The 19,027-nt window shown below is 34.2% G+C and overlaps 1 protein-coding gene and 1 long non-coding RNA gene across 4 annotated transcripts in view; one reads left to right on the top strand and one right to left on the bottom strand.

The window, feature by feature from the left end:
• LOC127730244 (cAMP-regulated phosphoprotein 21-like) overlaps positions 1–19,027 on the bottom strand; it is a 120,551-nt gene that overhangs the window by 34,881 nt on the left and 66,643 nt on the right. For both annotated transcript variants that reach the window (XM_052238541.1, XM_052238542.1), the window contains exon 3: positions 3,524–3,673. In XM_052238541.1, coding sequence (XP_052094501.1) covers positions 3,524–3,659 — 136 coding nt within the window. In that variant the 5' untranslated portion in view covers positions 3,660–3,673. The remainder of the gene's footprint in view (positions 1–3,523; positions 3,674–19,027) is intronic.
• The window catches only part of LOC127730258 (uncharacterized), a 346,186-nt gene continuing 332,089 nt past the window's right edge, over positions 4,931–19,027 (top strand). The window contains exons 1-2 of one of the 2 annotated variants that reach the window (XR_007995008.1): positions 4,931–6,876; positions 7,171–7,457. This is a non-coding gene — a long non-coding RNA (uncharacterized LOC127730258). Of the gene's footprint in view, positions 6,877–7,023; positions 7,458–19,027 lie in introns of both variants that reach the window. The other variant, XR_007995007.1, reaches the window with a different exon arrangement.

The following is a 19,027-nucleotide window of genomic DNA, read 5'->3' as shown; positions in this document are numbered from 1 at the left end:
TAATGTATTACTATGTGGGTGTTGATGTAATATCACAAATTTCATCCTCATTGCCAAGATAACAAATCAAGAACCAAAGCAATTACCTCGTTTTGTAAGGTATGCAGAACACAGTCACCCTGTTTTTTGTTTACTTTTAGAATATACCACTTGCCAAAATATCTCAATCTATCACCAAATAAACCTATTTCCAAAGACCAAAGATTAAAAAGTTTTGAATGTTTTTAATAAAAAACATAGGATTTAACTAAAAAAAAAATCAATGGAGGATGTGTCCATGGAACACAAATGATGCCCCCGCTTGCATATAACATTATAAAAGGACATAACTAGAGAACTGTGAAAGTGACGCCACCCAAATTCGAACTTGATCTTTGTTTTATGGTAATAAGCATTGTGTAAAAGTTTTATAACATTTGGTTGAGGCAAACTCAAGTTAGAGAACGGAAACGCTGAATTTTTCCAAAGGGGCATAACTCTTGAACGGTTAAAGATGCCACCCAAATTGAAATTGATCTGTGTTTTGTGGTAATAAGCATTGTGTATAAGTTTCATAACATTTGTTTGAGGCAAACTCAAGTAAGGGAACGGAAACTAATTTTGGGAGGTACATTCAGACGGACAAGGGTAGCACTTAATGCTCCCTCCACTGCGGCGGGGGCATAATTATATGATATCCCTTGACATAACTTCCCATTTCCATAATTGTATGCTGAGTTATTGATTTACACCACTAACCCCCCTTAATTTCTACTCCTCGGGTATCTTTGGCAATACTTTAATTGTCTTATATTTGATATTGACATGAATTCTAAACAACTCAAACTTAATATATTAATCCAAGATTTTGATTGGTATGGAGAAAATTATCATTGCTCCTGTTGGCTTTAATATTCCTCATCAAATATATACATAAATTTCCAAATATAATAAAATGCTCAGCTGGGCGCAGCTTGATACGACGCAGAGGTCGAACCCTGAACAGTTGGGGCAAGTATGGACACAACATTCAAGCTTGATACACACTGAATTTGGATTGTGATTAAATATTTGACACAGCATAGGTTTCTGACACAGAATGAATGTGGTCTAAGCACTTATATTAATGATTTCTTCTTGAAACTTTTAAAAAATTCGAAATTTGAAAAATTTTGATAAAAAAATATGAATCCCTTTAAAAAATTGTAAACAAAATATCCCCCCCCCCCCCTTCAACTTATTGAAATCCCCCTTGGAGCAATAATCCCAAAACTCAATCACAGCCTTTCCTTTGTAGTATGGAACCTTGTAGTACAATTTCAGAGAGATCCATACACTTAAACACAAGTTATTGTCTGGAAACTAGAAAAATGCTTCTTTTTGGCCCCTTATTCCTACATGTTTGGGGCAATTAACCCCAAACTCAATCCCAGCCTTCCCTTTGTTTTATTGAACCTTGTGGTACAATGTCAGAGAGGTCCATACACTTACACACAAGTTATTGTCTGGAAACTAGAAAAATGCTTGTTTTTTGGCCCCTTTTTGGCCCTTTATTCCTAAACTGTTGGCCCAATAACCCCTTAAATGAATCCCAACCTTCTACTTGTGGTATAAAACATTGTGGTACAATTTCAGAGCAATCGAAATACTTATACACAAGTTATTATCCTGAAACTAGAAAAATGCTTGTTTTGGGCCCCTTATTCCTAAACGGTTGGGACCATCATCCCCAAAATCAATCCCAACCTTCCTTTTGTGGTATTGAACCTTCTTAAAAAATTTCATAGAGATCCATTCACTTAAACTTAAGTTATTGTCCGGAAACCAATGTGTCTTCGGACGACGGCGACGACATCATACCATTATACCATCCCAAAAAATTTCTTGCGGTCGTATAAAAATAAGGCTATATGATATGATTGCCAATTCACAATGAGACAACTTTCTTTGAGTCCAAATGTTGATGCCATAATTTTAATCTATAAATTGTTCCCAAAGGTAATCAAATCAATCTGAGGGAAGTGTATGACTGCAAAGAAAATAAGCTATGTAAAGATCAAGTTTTTTTTCTCCATTGATATTAATTAAGTGATTTTCTCATTTTCTTGGTTGTTTTTTTTTTTTAATATAAATAATGGATGTGGCTTCATATATGAATATGTGATTGATGCAAAAACACAATAATATTTGTCCATAGGACACCATGCCCCCCCCCCCCCCCCCCTCTTTCACTATCTATCACATTTAAAGTTCAATAAATGGTGAAATCTGTGTCAAAACCTTATTTGAAATACAGTTTTAAAAATTAACATCATAATGAACATGTGCACTAATAAAAAGATGAGGTATGATTGCCAATGAGATACCAAATGATGCAGAATTAACAACTATAGGTCACTGTATGGCCTTCAACAATGAGCAAAACCCATACAGCAAAGCAAGCTATAAAAGTCCCCAAAATGAGAAATGTAAAACAATTCAAAAGAGAAATCTAACGCCAAGATTTATGTACAAAACATTAAATGAAAAACAAATATGAATAACAAATATAAGTTTCAAGTTGATGTGACCACAGCTTCATGGTCAACTAATGTACACCAAGACTTAAACGTGACATGGGACAGATGAAATGACACACAAACAAGAAAACATTTAACGCCCTCCAGGTGTATCTAATGCATAATGTCCTCTTCTATCAAAGACGTAAAAATAATTATTTTGTATGAATGCTATTTTTGATGTGTATATGATTGGAAACTCTCTGTTGGTGCAAAGATATAAAGCCTGTCTCTATGACCCTAATGTTCTCAGATGATGTAATACATGTACAGTATAATTAATAAGCCAATGACAATACAAGTTTGTGGTGATAGGGTGGAAGTTGTGCAATCTACAGCATTTCTAATATATATATGTTAATTGTTTTTTGCAGTGAGTACATTTACCAAGAAAATTCCTGAAATGGTTTGCTAGAAGCATTTTAAGCTGTCATATTGTAACAACTTAAACTTACCATAAATAATATCTGGAAATCACTTTTCAAAGAATTCCTGATTATTTTTTCAAGAAACTACTGTAAATTCATTATTTTATTATTGCGAATAATGTGACTAGGTGAGTATCCCAATAATTATCTGATATATACATAAGTATGCAGATTTCCCTGAAATCGCAACAATTAGTCTCGCGTTTTTGTCCATTCTTCAAAAATCGCAATAATAAATGCACACAATAATTTCTGAATCTACAGATTCTCAAATCAGATACATAGATTTTGTTTTTTTGTCAACGCATGCACTATGTGTTTTCCTGTCCTAACAGTTCATGTAAATCAGCATCTTTTCAGTGAATTTGATGGAAAAAATGAAATTTATGCTAACTTTGACATCATAATAGGAATTTTGATATTGTAAATGAAAAAAAAAAAAAAAAAAAAGACTCTTTTCCCGTCTAGTCATTGTTCAAACAAGGGGCCTAATATCAACAGTACTCCTTAAACTGTGTGATGTATAATACTCTAGATAAAAATAGTCTTTTTGCCTACCTGCGGTGATAGTGGAATCTGACAGGTCTGATCCAGGACTGGTTTCCTGTTCCTCTACCTCCTCAATCTCTGACTGTTTCCGCAATGGAACTTTGTTATTTCTACAGTCCACTTTTTGGTCTGTTGCCATGGTCATGTGGAAAAAATAGTCTGAAATAAATCAAATAGTAAAAATCATAATGACAATATCTACAATTTTCCAATATTTCCTTAAATTCAATCAACAACAACTTAAAAAAAATAAATGTATCATGTTTAAAAATACATGTATTGAGGATATATATATGTATAAAAAACTAAATAAAAGGAATAGCTAATAAATATTCTAAAACTATGTAAGCATCATAAAAAGTTGTACCATAAATATTGTTTTCCGAACTAACAAGTCCAGAGGCTGCTGTTCTAGTCATTTATGATACTTTAACCTACTTCATATTAAATCGCTATTTGATATATATTAGTTTAAAAATTAACACCTTTCCTGTAAAAGCAGATTTCTACTTCAAATGTTATGTTATGACGCAAAACTATCACTTGGCGCTCAAAAACTGAGAAGACTAACGCTGGAAATGAATGTCAACGTGAAAGATTTATATCCTTTTTTTCAAATACAGGTCAAACTTTTGCCAAATTGTTACATACACAATGCAGTGGCTACTTTCAATACCACATGTTATAAAACATTTGCTGTATTTTTTAGCCACCACTTATTTTACGATAAAAATGTGCAGGGACCCAGTAGACCAGACTGCTGATTTTTGGGCATGGCCCAATAATTTAAATGAAAATGTACATGCTGCTATGTAAATCTTTCAGTCTGATTTAGCCAGGTTGGGGGCTTGATTGAAAATGTTAAAAGTCTTTTTCCCTGTACATAGTACATTTTCCAAAGAAAAAAAAACTCCACTATCCATAACATTAAGAGTACTAAAATGTATACTTACAAAGACCTGTTCAAACCCAAGAGGTTAAGAAACGTTGTAAGAATTATTGAAAGTACAAAAAAGTTTTAAAGACAGATGGACTAACAGACAAACGTACGAACGAACAGACACACAGACCGAAAAACATAATGCCCCTAGGTGGGGCATAATTACTCCGCCAATATAACAATAAAATGCTTCGCTGGGGCGCAGCTTGATACGACCGAAGAGGTCGAACCCTGAACAGTTGGGGCAAGTATGGACACAACATTCAAGCTTGATACAGCTCTGAATTTGGATTGTTATTAAATATTTGACACAGCATAGGTTTCTGACACAGAAAGAATGTGGTCTAAGAACTTGAATTTTTTTAATTTACCTATTATGGTCCAATGTCCAAAATCAAAATACATGGTTAGATTCAGCATATCAAAGAACCCCATATATTCAATTTTTGTTAAAATCAAACAAAGTTTAATTTTGGACCCCAACTTGGACAAACTTGAAAACTGGGCCCATAATCAAAAATCTAAACACATGTTTAGATTCAGCATATCAAAGAACCCCAAGAATTCAATTTTTGTTAAAATCAAACTAAGTTTAATTTTGGACCCTTTGGACCTTAATGTAGACCAATTTAAAAAACGGGACTTAAAATTAAAAATCTAAATACACGGTTAGATTTGGAATATCAAAGAACCCCAATAATTCAATTTTTGATCAAATCAAACAAAGTTTAATTTTGGACCCTTTTGACCTCAATATGAACCAATTTGATAGCGGGGCCCACAAATAAAAAATCTAAATTCATGGTTAGATTCAGCATATCAAAGAACCCCATATATTCAATTTTTGTTGAAATCAAAAAAAGTTTAATTTTGGACCCCAACTTGGACCAACTTGAAAACTGGGCCCATAATCAAAAATCTAAACACATGTTTAGATTCAGCATATCAAAGAACCCCAAGAATTCAATTTTTGTTAAAATCAAACTAAGTTTAATTTTGGACCCTTTGGACCTCAATGAAGACCAATTTAAAAAACGGGACCCAAATTAAAAATCTAAAAACACGGTTAGATTTGGCATATCAAAGAACCCCAATAATTCAATTTTCGATGAAATCAAACAAAGTTTAATTTTGGACCCTTTTGACCTCAATATGAACCAATTTGATAGCGGGGCCTACAAATAAAAAATCTAAATACATGGTTAGATTCAGCATATCAAAGAACCTCATATATTCAATTTTTGTTGAAATCAAACAAAGTTTAATTTTGGACCCCAATTTGGACCAACTTGAAAACTGGGCCCATAATCAAAAATCTAAATACATGTTTAGATTCAGCATATCAAAGAACCCCATATATTCAATTTTTGTTGAAATCAAACAAAGTTTAAATACTGGACCCTATCTTGGACCAACATGAAAACTGGGCCCATAATCAAAAATCTAAACACATGTTTAGATTCAGCAAATCAAAGAACCCCAAGAATTCAATTTTTGTCAAAATCAAACTAAGTTTAATTTTGGACCCTTTGGACCTCAATGTAGACCAATTTAAAAAACAGGACCCAAAATTAAAAACCTAAATACACGGTTAGATTTGGAATATCAAAGAACCCCAATAATTCAATTTTAGATGAAATCAAACAAAGTTTAATTTTGGACCCTTTTGACCTCAATATGAACCAATTAGATAACGGGGTCCACAAATAAAAAATCTAAATACATGGTTAGATTCAGCATATCAAAGAACCCCATATATTCAATTTTTGTTGAAATCAAACAACGTTTAATTTTGGACCACAATTTGGACCAACTTGAAAACTGGGCCAAAAATCAAAAATCTAAATACATGTTTAGATTCAGCATATCAAAGAACCTCATATATTCAATTTTTGCTAAAATCAAACAAAGTTTAATTTTGGACCCTTTGGACATTAATGTAGACCAATTTGAAAACTGGACCCAAAATTAACAAGAGTGCACACGCTGAAATGTCTCGCCTTCTTTACTAATCATTGATATTATGTTGATAGTCCTAAATATAAAGCTTTATTACAACTGTCACATAAACTTAACATTAACCAAGAAAACTAAACATTGACCAATGAACCATGAAAATGAGGTCAAGGTCAGATGAACCATGCTAGGCAGGCATGTACAGCTAACAATTCTTCCATACAACAAATATAGTTGACCTATTGCTTATAGTTTAAGAAAAACAGACGAAAACACAAAAACTTAACACTGAGCAATGAACCTTGAAAATGAGGTCAAGGTCAAATAAAACCTGCGTGACTGACATATAGATCATAAAATATTTCCATACACCAAATATAGTTGAACTATTGCATATAGTATTAGAAAAAAAGACCAAAACTCAAAAACTTAACTTTGACCACTGAACCATGAAAATGAGGTCAAGGTAAGATGACACCTGCCAGCTAGACATGTACACCTTACAATCATTCCATACACCAAATATAGCTGACCTATTGCATGCAGTATTAGAAAGAAAGACCAAAACTCAAAAACTTAACTTTGACCACTGAACCATGAAAATGAGGTCAAGGTCAGATGACACCTGCCAGCTAGACATGTACACCTTACAATCATTCCATACACCAAATATAGTAGACCTATTGCATACAGTATAAGAAAAACAGACCAAAACACAAAAACTTAACTATAACCACTGAACCATGAAAATGAGGTCAAGGTCAGATGACACCTGCCAGCTAGACATGTACACCTTACAATCATTCCATACACCAAATATAGTAGACCTATTGCATACAGTATAAGAAAAACAGACCAAAACACAAAAACTTAACTATAACCACTGAACCATGAAAATGAGGTCAAGGTCAGATGACACCTGCCAGTTGGACATGTACACCTTACAGTCCTTCCATACACCGAATATACTAGACCTATTGCTTATAGTATCTGAGATATGGACTTGACCACGAAAACTTAACCTTGTTCACTGATCCATGAAATGAGGTCGAGGTCAAGTGAAAACTGTCTGACGGGCATGAGGACCTTGCAAGGTACGCACATACTAAATATAGTTATCCTATTACTTATAATAAGAGAGAATTTAACATTACAAAAAATCTGAACTTTTTTTTCAAGTAGTCACTGAACCATGAAAATGAGGTCAAGGACATTGGACATGTGACTGACGGAAACTTCGTAACATGAGGCATCCATATACAAAGTATGAAGCATCCAGGTCTTCCATCTTCTAAAATATAAAGCTTTTAAGAAGTTAGCTAACGCCGCCGCCGCCGCCGCCGCCGGATCGCTATCCCTATGTCGAGCTTTCTGCGACAAAAGTCGCAGGCTCGACAAAAATCTAAATACACTGTTAGATTCGGCATAACAAATAAATAAATGTGATCAAAGATTTTACAAATCTAATGCGCCATACTGTGCAATAAAAGATAACTTCTTGAAATTTTTCAATATTTGAAATTTGAAAAAAAAATAATATTTGAAGAATAATTCTTTTTAATTTCTGAAATCTGAAATGAGAAAAAATTGGCCCCCCACAATTTCTTTTTATCCCCCCCCCCCCCCCCCCTTTTTTCCCCCAAAAAAATTCTTTCCCTCAAGATATGGTCATAATCTCAATTCAAATTTCCAATGGAGTTGGCAACCATAATTACCCATTTAAATTTACCATAGTGCTAACTTAATCTATTTTATAATAGAATTAATAAAAATATAGTGTCAAATCTTTCATATGGATTTTTTTGTAAAAAAAAAAGATGAAAACATTTGCAGATATTTTTACTGGTCTTCCTTTATAAATATGCATTTCTTTAAACATAATTTAAAAGCAGTGTAAGGGAAGTAACCAAAACATTGTATTTGGATTACCTCCCTTACACTGTTTTAGATTATCTTTATTGTTCATTAACCATTACTTTATACATAATTTAAAAGCAGTGTAAGGGAGATAATTTCAATGATGTATTTGATTTATCTCCCTTACACTGCTTTAAATTATGTTTTGTACTAAAGTATTTGTCCATTAACCAGGACAACCTTGTTTTTCCCCCTAATTCCTAAACGGTTTGAGCCATAACCCCCCAAAGCAAATCCTAACCATCCCTTTGTGGTATGGAAACTTGTAGTATAATTTCAGAGAGATCCATACACCGTTCCACAGTTATTGTCTGGAAACTAGAAAATGCTCATTTTTGGCCCCTTTTTGGCCCCTAATTCCTTAACTGTTGGTACCATAACCCCCAAAATCAATCCCAACCTTCCTTTTGTGGTATTTAACCTTATGGTAAAATTTCAAAAAGATCCATTCACTTAAACTAAAGTTAGAGTGCGAAAACCAATATGTATTCGGACGACGACGCCGGACGACGACGACGACGACGCCAACGTCATACCAATATACGACCACAAAATTTTTTTGCGGTCGTATAAAAAGGATATGTGGTATGATAGCTAATGAGATAGCTATCAATAATAAAAATGCCCCGCTGGGCGCAGCTTGATACGACCGCAGAGGTCGAACCCTGAACTGTTCGGGCAAGTATGGACACAACATTCAAGCTTGATACAGCACTGAATTTGGATTGTGATTAAATATTTGACACAGCATAGGTTTCTGACACAGAATGAATGTGGTCTAAGAACTTAAAATTTTTTTAATTTAGCTATTCAAACCATATCATTATTAATTGCTTTTATATATAAATCCGAAATAACCAATTTAAAATGGAAAATTTTAAAGAAAATAGGAAAAAAAAAATCCTCCCTCAAATTTTTTGAACCCCCTTATGATTCATCACCGGCAAACTCAATCCCAGCCTTCCCTTTGTGTTACAATGTATGGTGCCTTGCAGTACAATTTCAGAAAGATCCGTACACTTGAACACAAGTTATTGTCTGGAAACTAGAAAAATGCTTGTTTTTTGGACCCTTTTTGGCCCCAAATTCCTAAACATTTAGGGCAATTACCCCCAAACTCAAACCCAGCTTTCCCTTTGTGATATGGAACCTTGTTGTACAATTTCATAAAGACCCATACACTTACACACAAGTTATTGTCCTGAAACTAGAAAAATGCTTGTTTTTTGGCCCTTTTTTGGCCCCTAATTCCTATGATTTTGAGGCAATTACCCCATACATCAATCCCAGCATTCCGTTTGTAGTATGGTACCTTGCAGTACAATTTCAGAGAGATCCATACACTTGAACACAAGTTATTGTCTGGAAACTAGAAAAATGCTTATTTTTAGCCCCTTATTCCTAAACGTTTTGGACAATTACCCCCAAATTCAATTCCAGCTTTCCCTTTGTGATATGGAACCTTGTAGTACAATTTCAGAAAGATCCATACACTAACACACAAGTTATTGTCCTGAAACTAGAAAAATGCTTGTTTTTTTGCCCCTTTTTGGACCCTTATTCCTAAAATTTTCAGGCAATTACCCCCAAAATCAATCCCAGCCTTTCCTTAAGTGGTATGGTACCTTGCAGTACAATTTCAGAGAGATCCATACACTTGAACACAAGTTATTGTCTGGAAACTAGAAAAATGCTTATTTTTGGCCCCCTTTTATCCCCTTATTCCTAAACGTTTTGGGCAATTACCCCCAAACTCAATTCCAGCTTTCCCTTTGTGACATGGAACCTTGTAGTACAATTTCAGAAAGATCCATACACTAACATACAAGTCATTGTCATGAAACTAGAAAAATGCTTGTTTTTTGCCCCTTTTTTGGCCCCTAATTCCTAAAATTTTGAGACAATTACCCCCAAAAATCAATCCCAGCATTCCTTTTGTGATATGGAACCTTGTGGTACAATGTCAGAGAGATCCATACACTAACACACAAGTTATGTCTGGAAGTTACAAAAATGCTTATTTTTGGCCCCTAATTCCTTAACTGTTGGTAACATAACCCCCAAAATCACTCCCCACCTTCCTTTTGTTGTATTGAACCTTATGGTAAAATTTCATAAAGATCCATTCAATTAAACTAAAGTTAGAGTGCGAAAACCAATGTGTCTTCAGACGACGACGACGACAACGACATACCAATATACGACCACAAAAATTTTTTTGGGGTCGTATTAAAACCACCATGACAAAGATGTGAACAATAATAGGTCAACATTGTCTTCGTCAATGACCAATACTCATACAATATAGTAAGCTATAAAAAACACTGGTAGAACAAATTTGAAATAACTTAAAAAGAGAATAAAATGCTCCGCTGGGGCGCAGCTTGATACGACCGCAGAGGTCAAACCCTGAACAGTTGGGGCAAGTATGGACACAACATTCAAGCTTGATACAGCACTGAATTTGGATTGTAATTAAATATTTGACACAGCATAGGTTTCTGACACAGAATGAAAGTGGTCTAAGAACTTATAATTTTTTAATTTACCTATTCATACATGTGATGGACTGTGAAACTCAGATCAGGAGATTGGGAAATTTTGGTCAGGAGATTAGGACTCAGATCAGGAGGTTTTTAATCGACATAAATTTTGTCGTAAATGTAACCGTGTGCTGTAAAAATGGTCTTTTAAAGTGTGTTTTCTTCAACTTTCCATCCAATTTATTATGTTTATAGTGTCCTTGTACTTATAAAGTTTCTCCATCTTTATATTCTACATGTTCAATCTAACATTTGTTTTTTCAGTATGTTCTTTAAATTTTTTACTTCATATTCTATAAAACAATCATTGCAACCAGAACATCTGTTTAACTATCTGCAAATAGCTTTTGTTTGCATACTCAGAAAATCATTCTAACTATGGTCATAGTTATTATATAAATTTCAATTTAAGCCTTGAAAGGAAGTATAGAATCCTCAAATATATTTCAAATTATTATTTTTTTATTTGTCCTAAGACATTTAAAATCATAATTTACCATCCTTTTATGATTATTTGTTCAATTTATATTTCATTTATATTCTTTTAAAAATTTTCATTATTAAAAGGAAAGTAACTTAAAACAGGATAAATCAAGGGAAGTAACCCAATAAATACACAGTTTTTGTTACACAACGGCAGTTAGCCTGAGGTAAAAAATCGTTGATTACCAGTATGTTTGACACCCAAGCTGACAAGTGAAGCCATATAATTATGCATGTTAATTGATTTACAGGTAAAATATAACTTCAGGTAATGTGAGTTACACCAGATGCCTGAGATGATATGTTGGGCAGAAATTTTTCATTCATGAAAAACTTCTTACACGGGATTATTTCCTCTTCAACGGGAGGTCGGGAGGAGACTCCTGAAAACGGGATTATTGTACTCCTGTCGGGAGGTTCACATGTATGCTATTCAAACCATATCATTATTATTTGCTTTTATATATAAATCAGAAATAACCAATTTAAAATGGAAAATTTTAAAGAAAAAAAAATCCCCCCCCCAAATTTTTTGAACCCCCTTATGATTCATCACCCCCACACTCAATCCCAGCTTTCCCTTTGTGGTATGGTACCTTGCAGTACAATTTTAGAGAGATCCATTCACTTGAACACAAGTTATTGTATGGAAACTAGAAAAATGCTTGTTTTTTTTTGTCCCTTTTTGGCCCCTAATTCCTAAACGTTTAGGGCAATTACCCCCAAACTCTAACCCAGCTTTCCCTTTGTGATATGGAACCTTGCAGTACAATTTCATAAAGATCCATACACTTACACACAAGTTATAGTCCTGAAACTGAGAAAATGCTTGTTTTTTTGCCCTTTTATAGCCCCTAATTACTAAAATTTTGAGGGAATTACCCCCAAAATTAATCCCAGCCTTCCCTTTGTGGTATGGTATCTTGCAGTACAATTTCAGAGAGATCCATACACTTGAACACAAGTTATTGTCTGGAAACAAGAAAAATGCTTATTTGTTGCCCCTTTTTGGCCCCTTATTCCTAAACTTTTTGGGAAATTACCCCCAATCTCAATTCCAGCTTTCCCTTTGTGATATGGAACCTTGTAGTACAATTTCATAAAGATCCATATACTTACAAACAAGTTATTGTCATGAAACTAGAAAAATGCTTGTTTTTTGCCCCTTTTTGGCCCCTAATTCCCAAAATTTGGAGGAAATTACCCCCAAAAATCAATCCCAGTATATCCTTTGTGATATGGAACCTTTTGATACAATGTCAGAGAGATCCATACACTTACACACAAGTTATTGTCATGAAACTAGAAAAATGCTTGTTTTTTGCCCCTTTTTTGCCCCTAATTCCTACAATTTGGAGGCAATTACCCCCAAAATCAATCCCAGCATTCCCTTTGTGATATGGAACCTTGTGGTACAATGTCAGAGAGATCCATATACTTACACACAAGTTATGTCTGGAAGTTACAAAAATGCTTATTTTTGGCCCCTTTTTGGCCCCTAATTCCTTAACTGTTAGTACCATAACCCCCAAAATCAATCCCCACCTTCCTTTTGTGGTATTGAACCTTATGGTAAAATTTCACTGAGATCCATTCACTTAAACTAAAGTTAGAGTGCGAAAACTAATGTGTCTTCGGACGACAACGCCGGACGACGACGACGACGACGCCAACGTCATACCAATATACGACCACAAAAATTTTTTTGCGGTCGTATAAAAACAAAGCCCTATACTACAATAATAAACAAAATTAATATGGCAGACAGCAACCAAGCACATTCGCTGGATTACATGTTCCTGGTTTGGAACAGGCACATATGAATGTGGTGGGGTTTACATGATTGTAAACACTCAACCCTCTCCCTCACCTGAGATTGGTAAAAAGGCATAAAAACAAACATAAAATTTAGTTGGAAAGAGCTAGACTCCTCAGATTTGTTCAAAGCACAGAAGCAAATAACAAAATGAGAAAAGATACAAAGTACCAATCTAACAGTACTTGCATACAGAACATAGTGAATATAATGCTCCGCTGGGAGCAGCTTGATACGACCGCAGAGGTCAAACCCTGAACAGTTGGGGCAAGTATGGACACAACATTCAAGCTTGACACAGCACTGAATTTGGATTGTGATTAAATATTTGACACAGCATAGGTTTCTGACACAGAATGAATGTGGTCTAAGGACTTAAAAAATTTTAATTTACCTATTCAAACCATATCATTATTATTTGCTTTTATATATAAATCAGAAATAACCAATTTAAAATGGAAAATTTTAAAGAAAAAAAAATCCCTCCCCCAAATTTTTTGAACCCCCTTATGATTCATCACCCCCAAACTCAATCCCAGCCTTCCCTTTGTGGTATGGTACCTTGCAGTACAATTTCAGAGAGATCCATACACTTGAACACAAGTTATTGTCTGGAAACTAGAAAAATGCTTATTTTTAGCCCCTTATTCCTAAACGTTTTGGACAATTACCCCCAAACTCAATTCCAGCTTTCCCTTTGTGATATGGAACCTTGTAGTACAATTTCAGAAAGATCCATACACTAACACACAAGTTATTGTCCTGAAACTAGAAAAATGCTTGTTTTTTTGCCCCTTTTTGGACCCTTATTCCTAAAATTTTCAGGCAATTACCCCCAAAATCAATCCCAGCCTTTCCTTAAGTGGTATGGTACCTTGCAGTACAATTTCAGAGAGATCCATACACTTGAACACAAGTTATTGTCTGGAAACTAGAAAAATGCTTATTTTTGGCCCCCTTTTATCCCCTTATTCCTAAACGTTTTGGGCAATTACCCCTAAACTCAATTCCAGCTTTCCCTTTGTGACATGGAACCTTGTAGTACAATTTCAGAAAGATCCATACACTAACATACAAGTCATTGTCATGAAACTAGAAAAATGCTTGTTTTTTGCCCCTTTTTTGGCCCCTAATTCCTAAAATTTTGAGACAATTACCCCCAAAAATCAATCCCAGCATTCCTTTTGTGATATGGAACCTTGTGGTACAATGTCAGAGAGATCCATACACTAACACACAAGTTATGTCTGGAAGTTACAAAAATGCTTATTTTTGGCCCCTAATTCCTTAACTATTGGTAACATAACCCCCAAAATCACTCCCCACCTTCCTTTTGTTGTATTGAACCTTATGGTAAAATTTCATAAAGATCCATTCAATTAAACTAAAGTTAGAGTGCGAAAACCAATGTGTCTTCAGACGACGACGACGACAACGACATACCAATATACGACCACAAAAATTTTTTTGGGGTCGTATTAAAACCACCATGACAAAGTGGGAACAATAATAGGTCAACATTGTCTTCGTCAATGACCAATACTCAGACAATATAGTAAGCTATAAAAAACACTGGTAGAACAAATTTGAAATAACTTAAAAAGAGAAAAACAAAGCCCTATACTACAATAATAAACAAAATTAATATGGCAGACAGCAACCAAGCACATTCGCTGGATTACATGTTCCTGGTTTGGAACAGGCACATATGAATGTGGTGGGGTTTACATGATTGTAAACACTCAACCCTCTCCCTCACCTGAGATTGGTAAAAAGGCATAAAAACAAACATAAAATTTAGTTGGAAAGAGCTAGACTCCTCAGATTTGTTCAAAGCACAGAAGCAAATAACAAAATGAGAAAAGATACAAAGTACCAATCTAACAGTACTTGCATACAGAACATAGTGAATATAATGCTCCGCTGGGAGCAGCTTGATACGACCACAGAGGTCAAACCCTGAACAGTTGGGGCAAGTATGGACACAACATTCAAGCTTGACACAGCACTGAATTTGGATTGTGATTAAATATTTGACACAGCATAGGTTTCTGACACAGAATGAATGTGGTCTAAGGACTTAAAAAATTTTAATTTACCTATTCAAACCATATCATTATTATTTGCTTTTATATATAAATCAGAAATAACCAATTTAAAATGGAAAATTTTAAAGAAAAAAAAATCCCTCCCCCAAATTTTTTGAACCCCCTTATGATTCATCACCCCCAAACTCAATCCCAGCCTTCCCTTTGTGGTATGGTACCTTGCAGTACAATTTCAGAGAGATCCATACACTTGAACACAAGTTATCGTCTGGAAACTAGAAAAATGCTTGTTTTTAGGCCCCTTTTTAGCCCCAAATTCCTAAACGTTTGGGGCAATTACCCCCAAACTCAACCCAGCTTTCCCTTTGTGATATGGAACCTTGTAGTACAATTTCAGAAAGATCCATACACTTACACACAAGTTATTGTCCTGAAACAAGAAAAATGCTTGTTTTTTGCCCCTTTTTAGCCCCTAATTCCTAAAATTTTGAGGCAAATACCCCCAAAATCAATCCCAGCATTCCCTTTGTGGTATGGTAACTTGCAGTACAATTTCAGAGAGATCCATACACTTGAACACAAGTTATTGTCTGGAAACTAGAAAAATGCTTATTTTTTGCCTCTTATTCCTAAACGTTTTGGGCAATTACCCCCAAAATCAATTCCAGCTTTCCCTTTAAGATATGGAACCTTGTAGTACAATTTCAGAAAGATCCATACACTTACACACAAGTTATTGTCATGAAACTAGAATAAAATGCTTCGCTGGGGCGCAGCTTGATACGACCGCAGAGGTCGAACCCTGAACAGTTGGGGCAAGTATGGACACAACATTCAAGCTTGATACAGCTCTGAATTTGGATTGTTATTAAATATTTGACACAGCATAGGTTTCTGACACAGAAAGAATGTGGTCTTAGAACTTGAATTTTTTTAATTTACCTATTATAGTCCAATGTCCAAAATCAAAATACATGGTTAGATTCAGCATATCAAAGAACCCAATATATTCAATTTTTGTTAAAATCAAACAAAGTTTAATTTTGGACCCCAACTTGGACCAACTTGAAAACTGGGCCCATAATCAAAAATCTAAACACATGTTTAGATTCAGCATATCAAAGAACCCCAAGAATTCAATTTTTGCTAAAATCAAACTAAGTTTAATTTTGGACCCTTTGGACCTTAATGTAGACCAATTTAAAAAACGGGACTTAAAATTAAAAATCTAAATACACAGTTAGATTTGGAATATCAAAGAACCCCAATAATTCAATTTTTGATGAAATCAAACAAAGTTTAATTTTGGACCCTTTTGACCTCAATATGAACCAATTTGATAGCGGGGCCCACAAATAAAAAATCTAAATTCATGGTTAGATTCAGCATATCAAAGAACCCCATATATTCAATTTTTGTTGAAATCAAAAAAAGTTTAATTTTGGACCCCAACTTGGACCAACTTGAAAACTGGGCCCATAATCAAAAATCTAAACACATGTTTAGATTCAGCATATCAAAGAACCCCAAGAATTCAATTTTTGTTAAAATCAAACTAAGTTTAATTTTGGACCCTTTGGACCTCAATGAAGACCAATTTAAATAAAATGCTTCGCTGGGCGCAGCTTAATACGACCGCAGAGGTCGAACCCTGAACAGTTGGGGCAAGTATGGACACAACATTCAAGCTTGATACAGCTCTGAATTTGGATTGTGATTAAATATTTGACACAGCATAGGTTCTGACACAGAAAGAATGTGGTCTAAGAACAATTTTTTTAATTTACCTATTATGGTCCAATGTCCAAAATCAAAATACATGGTTAGATTCAGCATATCAAAGAACCCCATATATTCATTTTTTGTTGAAATCAAACAAAGTTTAATTTTGGACCCCAACTTGAACAAACTTGAAAACTGGTCCCATAATCAAAAATCTAAACACATGTTTAGATTCAGCATATCAAAGTACCCCAAGAATTCAATTTTTGTTAAAATCAAACTAAGTTTAATTTTGGACCCTTTGGACCTTAATGTAGACCAATTTAAAAAACGGGACCCAAAATTAAAAATCTAAATACACGGTTAGATTTGGCATATCAAAGAACCCCAATAATTAAATTTTTGATGAAATCAAACAAAGTTTAATTTTGGACCCTTTTGACCTCAATATGAACCAATTTGATAGCGGGCCCACAAATAAAATTCTAAATACATGGTAAGATTCAGCATATCAAAGAACCCCATATATTCAATTTTTGTTGAAATCAAACAAAGTTTAATTTTGGACCCCAATTTGGACCAACTTGAAAACTGGGCCAAAAATTTAAAATCTAAATACATGTTTAGATTCAGCATATCAAAGAACCCCATATATTCATTTTTTGTTGAAATCAAACAAAGTTTAATTTTGGACCCCAACTTGGACCAACTTGAAAACTGGTCCCATAATAAAAAATCTAAACACATGTTTAGATTCAGCATATCAAAGAACCCCAAGAATTCAATTTTTGTTAATATCAAACTAAGTTTAATTTTGGACCCTTTGGACCTTAATGTAGACTAATTTAAAAACAGGACCCAAAATTAAAAATCTAAATACACGGTTAGATTTGGCATATCAAAGAACCCCAATAATTCAATTTTTGATGAAATCAAACAAAGTTTAATTTTGGACCCTTTTGACCTCAATATGAACCAATTTGATAGCGGGTCCACAAATAAAAAACTTTAAATACATGGTTAGATTCAGCATATCAAAGAACCCCAAGAATTCAATTTTTGATGAAATCAAACAAAGTTTAATTTTGGACCCTTTTGACCTCAATGTGGACAAAGTTGATAACGGGGCCCAAAAATCAAAAGTCTAAATACATGGTTAGATTCAGCATATCAAAGAACCCCATATATTCAATTTTTGTTGAAATCAAACAAAGTTTAATTTTGGACCCCGATTTGGACCAACTTGAAAACTGGGCCCATAATCAAAAATCTAAATACATGTTTAGATTCAGCATATCAAAGTACCCTAAAAATTCAATTTTTGTTAAAATCAAGAATAAAACCCCATTGAAATTGATCAAGAAATAAGCAATTTATACGAAGTATCTTCTTTTGCACAATACTGTGCAATTGAATATTTCTTGCTATTGTGCAATACTGTACAATTGACAATTTCTTGCTATTGCGCAATATTGTGCTATTGGATATTTCTTGCTATTGCCATTACTGTGCAATTGAAGATTTCTTGCTATTGCGCAATACTGTGCAATTGAAGATTTCTTGCAATTGTGCAATACTGTGCAATTGAAAATTTCTTGCTATTGCACAATACTTATTATATAATAATTTACACATCCTGTTTGGTGTGTATCTCCTACCATATCATTATTATTTGCTTTTAAATATTAATCAGAAATAACCAACTTAAAATGGAAAATTTTAAAAGAAAAAAAAAAGGAAAAAAAGAAAAAAAAAGAAAAAAAAAAATTCCCCCCCCAAATTTTTTGAACCCCCTTATGATTCATCACCCCCAAACTCAATCCCAGCCTTCCCTTTGTGGTATGGTACCTTGCAGTACAATTTCAGAGAGATCCATACACTTGAACACAAGTTATTGTCTGGAAACTAGAAAAATGCTTATTTTTGGCCCCTTTTTGGCCCCCAATTCCTAAACGTTTCGGGCAATTACCCCCAAACTCAATTCCAGCTTTCCCTTTGTGATATGGAACCTTGTAGTACAATTTCAGAAATATCCAAACACTTACACACAAGTTATTGTCATGAAACTAGAAAAATGCTTGTTTTTTG

Source organism: Mytilus californianus, unplaced genomic scaffold, assembly GCF_021869535.1.
Source record: "Mytilus californianus isolate M0D057914Y unplaced genomic scaffold, xbMytCali1.0.p SCAF_2, whole genome shotgun sequence".
Lineage (NCBI taxonomy): Eukaryota > Metazoa > Mollusca > Bivalvia > Mytilida > Mytilidae > Mytilus > Mytilus californianus.
This window is presented reverse-complemented; position numbering and strand designations above follow the sequence as displayed.